The 7,410-nt window shown below is 38.2% G+C and overlaps 2 protein-coding genes across 2 annotated transcripts in view; both read left to right on the top strand.

Moving 5' to 3' along the window:
- Positions 1–9: 9 nt before the first annotated feature.
- On the top strand, positions 10–3,734 carry LOC110052132 (transmembrane emp24 domain-containing protein-like). Its single transcript, XM_020758261.2, has 4 exons — positions 10–294; positions 1,111–1,300; positions 1,533–1,643; positions 2,017–3,734. The coding sequence occupies exons 1-4, from the start codon at positions 103–105 to the stop codon at positions 2,139–2,141; spliced, it is 618 nt and encodes a 205-aa protein (XP_020613920.1). The 5' UTR covers positions 10–102; the 3' UTR covers positions 2,142–3,734.
- Positions 3,735–5,757: 2,023 nt separating this feature from the next.
- The window catches only part of LOC110051827 (uncharacterized), an 8,957-nt gene continuing 7,304 nt past the window's right edge, over positions 5,758–7,410 (top strand). Inside the window, exons 1-4 of the mRNA XM_089279090.1 lie at positions 5,758–5,870; positions 6,322–6,447; positions 6,564–6,725; positions 7,241–7,318. Of these exons, the coding sequence (XP_089135216.1) occupies positions 6,354–6,447; positions 6,564–6,725; positions 7,241–7,318 (334 nt within the window). The 5' untranslated portion in view covers positions 5,758–5,870; positions 6,322–6,353. The remainder of the gene's footprint in view (positions 5,871–6,321; positions 6,448–6,563; positions 6,726–7,240; positions 7,319–7,410) is intronic.

Here is a 7,410-nt window from a genome sequence, read left to right on the forward strand (position 1 = left end):
CATGCGTTCTCGCCGTCTACTCCTCATCCGACGTGGCGTTTGGACAAAAGATTTGATGTGGAGTTTTCACTGATTGTATAGAACTTTAGTTATATTTTAGGGATGATTATGGCTTTTTTACGTTTAGAGTTATGTTCAATATTACTTGTACTTCTGTTGGAATGCTCGTGTGGCTATTTTATAACGATCGACGCACACGCAGAGGAGTGTTTCCACGACCAAGTGACATCTGGAACAAAGATGGGGCTCATATTTGAGGTGGCCGAAGGTGGCTTCTTGGACATTGATGTTACGGTAAGTAGTGTTATCCAGTCATCGGAATGTTCCAAAACTTTACTGGATGCATGGGGAATTTGACTGCCTTCAGACGGAACTAAAACGAGCTGACCTTATTTCACTATGTGGGTAATATACTCAGATGAAGTCAAGTTCAACATGTAGCTTAATTCAATTTATTGGGTCATTTTGTTCGCATGCAAGGGTAAAAAAATTTGGAAGCTCAAACTTGTGCGGCTTTTTGACTCCATTGATCATCAGATCTGATCTGTAATAATCTGATATATTTTCTGGTGATTAAACTAATGATAATGGCATACTGATTGTAGCTAGAGCACCCCTTATCTTGAACCAAAAAATAATAATTGGTACAATGAGTGTTTCACTTACTTACCCCCAGGCACTTTGTCAGTGATCAGGATTGTAGATTAGCTGGACTTAAAATCCTTGTTTAGTATCTAAACTCTGACCATAAGCTACATGAAGAGGGTAAATACACAGAACTCCCAAGATCAACTCCTGGTTGTGCCCTGGTGTAAAGGTACACCGAGGGAATAACCATTGGCCTGCCTTTCTTTACAAGCCTTTGTTTAGCTGTTGTATGTTGTTGGGTCTTTTGTATTGGTTCTTGTGTACCTATACATGAAGACAGAACCCAACTCCTCACCCAAACTACATGTAATGCAAATTTCCAAGTGGGTCATACACTTAAGTTATCATACATAGTTTCAGATTCATAGCATAGTTATGTTCAAAAGGGTACCTTGGCACCAAGCATGGTAATGATGCTAAATATTGTTGCTACAATAAAACCCTTTTTTTCCAATATGGCAGATTACAGGTCCAGATCAAAAAGTTATTTACTCAGGAGAACGGGAGACCAATGGAAAATATGCTTTTGCTGCTTACATGGATGGCACTTATCATTACTGCTTTAGCAACAAAATGTCATCCATGACACCGAAAATAGTCAAGTTTTCCATGGACCTGGGAGAGCCTCCCAAAGATACCAGTAAAGAGGAAGGTGAGAAAACTGGGCAACTGTAACATTAGGCAATGCTCCATTTAGTACATGCACCTGGACCAACATATCTTTGTTTAGATGTGTGATACATTTTCATTATTACTATCACACTTGCAAAGGTCAGGTGAAGATCTGTTGAGGATCAATTAATTTTGTTTGACAAGCGTGAACAGCTTCTGAAGATTTTGGAGTATGCTAGATGATCACAAGATCTTTTGTTCCTGTTTACCAGGTGCCCATCATGATAAGCTAAGTGAAATGATTGGTCAACTGTCTGAAGCAATGACGGGAGTCAAACACGAGCAGGAATACATGGAAGTCAGAGAAAGAATCCACAGAGCAAGTAAGTGAAATCATCACAGTTGGCTCAAAGTAGTATTACTTGTAGTCATTAAAGGGCCCTTCTACTTGAAAAAAAAGTGTTTAGAGTAGTTTGGAGTTGGCAGAAAGTGTATGCCAGAAGGGAAATCCCAGGTTTGATAGAATTTGGAAAACAGTTTCCTGATAGCCCTGATAACCCAGGTGGTCTTGCTTTTCACTCAAGCACCAAACACACAATAATGATGACTTTTAAAGCTTCATAGCATTGCATTCCACTCTAAGTTCTTCCAAACTCTGACTTACTCACTGTACCTTTCATTTATCTAGATATGTTGTACCACTTAAAAATATGCATGTTTTGCTTAATTCTCATATTGTTTGTTTTCTATCCACAGTCAATGATAACACAAACAGCCGTGTAGTTTGGTGGTCCTTCTTTGAGTCCCTTGTGCTTGTTGCCATGACGCTAGGACAAGTTTTCTACCTTAAACGCTTCTTTGAAGTCAGAAGAGTGGTATAAGCTGTCTATGCCCGTTTTTAGATAGTACAAGATCTGTAACATACTGTAGGAGGATAAGCAGGACATATATGGACACCGGTCAAACAAATGTACAATCCAGAGGCATAAGACTCCTTTGCTCTGCTGTTATTTAGCCTTTTGATATTCTGGAAATACATGTTCATGTATACAGTCAGGGACAGCATTGCAAACTTTAGTACGACTATTGTCCCTTAAATTACTCACAAAATGAATTTATGCGACATCCTTTGAAGATCAATTTGGTTTGAAGTCAAGGTGTTACGTGAGAAGATCAGATTGTTTATTTTCCTGTCCTTTTGTTATAATTGATTTCGGTTGTTAATTTATGAGGGCTACCTTACCTTTGTCTACAAAGCATAAGCTTTCTCTTCATACATAGCCCTTAAAACATTGTCAGCAAATCAGTATTAATAATGCCTTGAAAATAAATTAGAATTGTTGAACACAAAGTGCAGTCAACTCTCCCTCCCCTTTCTGTGGTAATATCAATTTATCAGCCAGGTACGCAGATGTTTTGTAAGTACCACTGCTTAACTCTTTAAAAAATAGATGCCTTGTTGCCATGCATCTGTTCAGCAGTAGATCACAAATGATGTCAAAATGTGGTCAGAACAAAACTGGCACTTAAGCCATTAAGTGAGTGTGCTACTTATGTTCTTACAACATTTTGATGTCTTCTGTGATCTTTTTCTAAAACAGATGCACACCAACATGGAATCTATCTGTTTTGTATAATATAGAAACAAAAAAATGTAAATGATGTCAACTATACATCTTTCCTCCAAAAGATCATAACCAATCAAGATGTGAAAATAATTTGACTTAATAAACAAGTGGCTAATAGTTGGTAAGCAAAGCCCCAAGTCAACTATCAAAGTCTACAGGAACCAACAGAAAACAGTCTTTATGACATTGTTTTAGTATGTCCTAGTGGCTGGGTTATTAAACATCAAATATCAGTGAGACTCATTGAAGGTTTTGATTTGGCCATAATGCTCAAGAGACCTTGCATGCCTTCTTATGGCCTTCTATCACATGACAGATGGCACAGGTTCAGCCAATCAGATTACGAGTTTGCTAATAGTCTACCACTACTGAGCCATGCTACTTCCAAACAGATGTTTTGTTACATACTGCCCTTTCAACAAGGGTTGTCCTACAAAAGCATAATAGTTTGATTGGGTATAGGTAGTAATAGTCTAACATTGCTTGGTTGAGGTTCACAGTGTTTCTTCAAGATGATACATGTGTTTAAGCTGTTTCATTCAATCATGCTGGAACACCTTGAGCTTCAATCAAGCAACTGTGAACCACCAACAACCATAATATGTTTTTGGCTTTGACGTGTACGCTTTCTGTAGGACAACCTTTCTTGACACAGTATCTCACATCAAAGTATAGAATATGCCAGTGTTCCTCTATTGACTTTTCATTTCTGATTTTTTGTATTAAGTTCTCACATGTGTCATAGTGACACCTGTTCAAGGAGTCGCAGAGTTCAGGCTTTTGTGTCGTCTTTGTTGATAACAGTGTTTTGACACTGTTGGAAATTATTAAAACAATACGAACATGTTTGTTGCACTTGCTATTTCTGTGGTAATATTACTGTTGAGTGTACCAACCTCCTACGTTAATTGGTTGGTCACGGTCACGCAACACTTTGTAAAGAATGTTGCATGATGACCCAAATCTCTGTCAAACTGGTCACATACTCTACCTGATTGTCCATTATTACTGCCGAGCCATCAGATGATTGGCATCCTAATGATTTTGCAGCAGCAGCAGCAGCAGCAGCAGCAGCAGTTGTGCAATCCACCTGCTCTACATGAATGGATGTCAGTAGTGGAAAGAATGTGTTGAAATTAGTAATATATAGCCATTATATTTTTAATTTTTTATTTTATTCTGCAAGTCTTTTGATGTAGTCTGTTCACAGACCTTCTATTTTTTGTAATATTATCGTCGAGGGCGCGAGCAAAATAAAAAACCGCGGGGGAATTGAACGAGCGCGAACGCAGGGGGCTTTGGGCTCGAGTCATGCAAGTGCGATCATGCGAAAGGTTAATATTTTGTAGAACTGACTTAAGTTGGAATCTGTTTGCTATGCGACTTATTTCTTTCAGAATCTTTATGATTTTTAAACCTTCAAACCACCAGTTAATATTAAGACAACTAATAGTCTCCAAATAGGAAATCACACCGTAATCATCTTTATGTCTAGGTTACATTACAGGATTCTGCTCCTGAAATAATCTATTATGTTTGAAAACGTTTCAATGCGGATTTCATAACAGTCGAAAGAGATCCAAATATCCAGACGCCTGACAAAGTCTATCAATATTAACTTCTTACCGACCGAGCGCGATACGGCTGTACTTGGGAATGTTGGTACGAGACCGTGGCAGTTTGGACCGAGAGCTACCGAGGGCAGCGACTGTCACTACAAAAAGGAAAGAGGGTCAATATTTCACAGTACTCACAGTACGGCTCGAGCAAGCAGCAAGCTAGGTTACTTAGTAAGTAGTTTATTATATGGCACTCGGGGCATGCTTGTTTATCGAATTTTGCGGCTTTCAAAAAAACAAAAACTACGCGGATATATAATGACCGCCGGGTCTATGGCAAAATCACGACCGAGAAAGAACCACTCAGAACGCCAACCTCGTTCCCAGGGTCTCTAATCTTACCGCCTCCTCCTCGCTCGCTCCAGGGGGCGGTAAGATGAGAGACCCTGGGAACGAGGTTGTCAGAACGCTCGGATAAGATTACCTTGTCGTATAATGAAATAAAATAATTGAGACAAAATTGACTTTCCAGAGAAATCATGAGGTTTATTAAACTTTCACATCGTTTTGGTATTCAAATGAAAGCGATCCTCTTGATTACAAGAAATAGCCGAGAAAAGCTGTCTTCTCAAAATAAATCATTACCCTAGTGAGGCTTGAATCAGCAACTCTACACAAATATTGTGCAAAGTTTCATTTTCAACTTGAGTTATTTCCCAAAACTTATTATAGTAAATTGACACTTGTGTTATGCATGGAAAGGTGTAGAACAAAACCAGAACAGAGCCAAGTAGCTCGATTTCCCTCAGAAAGAGAACCACTGAATACGAGAAGAAAGTTGAAAAAAAGTAGTCGTTATAGATCTTAAATCTCTGAATTTTCTGAATGTCAGTTAAAGAACACCATCGGACACCAGGACAAAAAAGATTCTGCATTAAATTTTAACAATTAGTGTAACACTGAATAAAGATACTATATATTTTTAACAGGACCTTGAAATTTAATGACTTAATCTAACTACGAATTGTTGTGCCGTTCGCGCTAATTTTATGGAGGGTGCATTTTCTATAACAAGGAAACCGGCTCAAACGAGAACTGAACAGACCGGCTCAGAAATGATGCTGTACTTTATCTAGTTGATGAGGTTGATTCTGCGAGTTTTTGACAGTGACGCAAAGAAAATAATTAATGTTTGTCAGTTTCGACCGTGTTTACCTAACTCGTAACAACCCTATGTTTAGAAATAGCGTGCTGTTATTGGACACTCGATCACGCGACACATAAAGCTTCAGTTTCTTCGAATCAGAGCACAAAAATTGAAATTCCAGTGGCTATTTATTTGAGGCTCATCCACAGCAAGCATAATTCACTAGCACACAGATTGAAGGAAAACGTGAAGGAGGATTTTATTTCATTATCAGAGGTACGTGTTTGTGCGTAAGTCCGTCCGTAAGCGTTTACGGTGTCTAGAAAATGCGCGAAAATCATGCATTCTTATCCCCCAAAACTGCTTCTTGTTACATACTGTACAGCTAGTTATTGTCTTTGGCACACAATCATTGGTTGAGAAGGTGTGTCAGTAGTAAATAATGAAATTTTAATATGACCTGACCAAAACCTTGAAATTAGCCAGGTAAAGGCATTTGGGACGTGACAAAACACTTAAAACGTTTCTCCACATAATTCCATATATTTCATCTTTTTAGTTATTTCGCGAACTCAAAAAAAATTATTGCGGGGTTTGACATTAGAGAAAAACAAGATCTTGTTGTGCGTGCTATAAATATGAATTTCCTTTCTTATTTTCATTGATTTTTAAAATATTTGATCTTTACTGAGGGATCATAAAGCAACTGACAATTCGACGTTTTCAGACTGGACAGGTCTTCTGAAATTTCATGCATTCATGGCAAGTGGTTTAGGGAAAGCTGAAAATGAAAGCAATGTTCCACCGCTTGATGAAAACTGTGTACTGGAGTTTGATGATGGCACTTTAAGAGGTGAGGTGTCTTGACTATAAAAAGAGCCGAAATATAAGACTGAGCCACCGTTCTAAAGAAGATGTTTAATCCTTAACTATCTCATTTACCAACAGTTCTTTATATTTATTTTATAGCAATAGCAGAGATTTACAAGAATGAAGGCAATGATGAATACAGAAAGAAAGATTTCAGCAAAGCCATTTACTTCTACACTGAAGGAATCAAAGTGAAGTGTAAGGATGAAGGATTGAACGCAAAACTCTACAGCAACAGGGCTACTGCTTATTTTTACATGGGTGAGAATCGATTTTGTTTTGTAATTTTTTAACTTTATGCACGTTGAACCATCGGAGCCGTCGTTCAGGCTAAAGATACCAGGCATTGTTCTTGATTTGATGCTGGGCACAAGAGCTCGTTAGTTTTTTTCGTTTTGAACACACTGAATGATCAGCTTGGATACCTTGACAGATCAGCGTAGTTCAAATTTCGTTAACTGTGCGTGTGATATCCGTATAATCATGTTTTTGCTTTAAAATTTTACTGGGTGTGGCTTTCAAGCGCAATTCATGGAAAGAGAAAGACCGTCAGAAAGCAAGGACAACGTCACTGAACAAAACGAATCGATCTGGGGTTGTTTAATTTCTATACTTAATAGTGAAATTACAGAACAAATGTTAAGTTACATGTAACTTGTTGTTTATCGTTAAAGTTTGCCGGTGGAGCCACTTTTGTTGTTTTGTTTCTTAGCCCACTTGTAACTTTCAATTCTTTTGAAGTATATCAGTTTAATGAGCACCCATTCTTCCTACAGGAAGTCATTACGACTCACTAAGGGATGCAAAAGCTGCGATTCAATTGCAACCATCCTACCTCAAGGCGACTGTAAGAGGTAGGGTTATATTTTAAAGTGAAACATCTAAGTACTTTTTGATAATCTTTTGACAGTTTCCGGTATCTTGCACCGATTGTCATCGCTCATGT

This window comes from Orbicella faveolata, unplaced genomic scaffold (assembly GCF_042242905.1).
Source record: "Orbicella faveolata isolate gen_17 unplaced genomic scaffold, um_ofav_v1 contig_47, whole genome shotgun sequence".
Classification (NCBI taxonomy): domain Eukaryota; kingdom Metazoa; phylum Cnidaria; class Anthozoa; order Scleractinia; family Merulinidae; genus Orbicella; species Orbicella faveolata.

What these genes read in the sequence shown, in the direction of transcription:
- LOC110052132 (XM_020758261.2), top strand. Translation starts at nt 103, where the DNA reads ATGATTATGGCTTTTTTACGTTTAGAGTTATGTTCAATATTACTTGTA. An exon ending in TCTTGGACATTGATGTTACG is followed by an intron (nt 295 to 1,110) that starts GTAAGTAGTGTT and finishes CCAATATGGCAG; the next exon opens with ATTACAGGTCCAGATCAAAA. An exon ending in AGAAAGAATCCACAGAGCAA is followed by an intron (nt 1,644 to 2,016) that starts GTAAGTGAAATC and finishes TTCTATCCACAG; the next exon opens with TCAATGATAACACAAACAGC.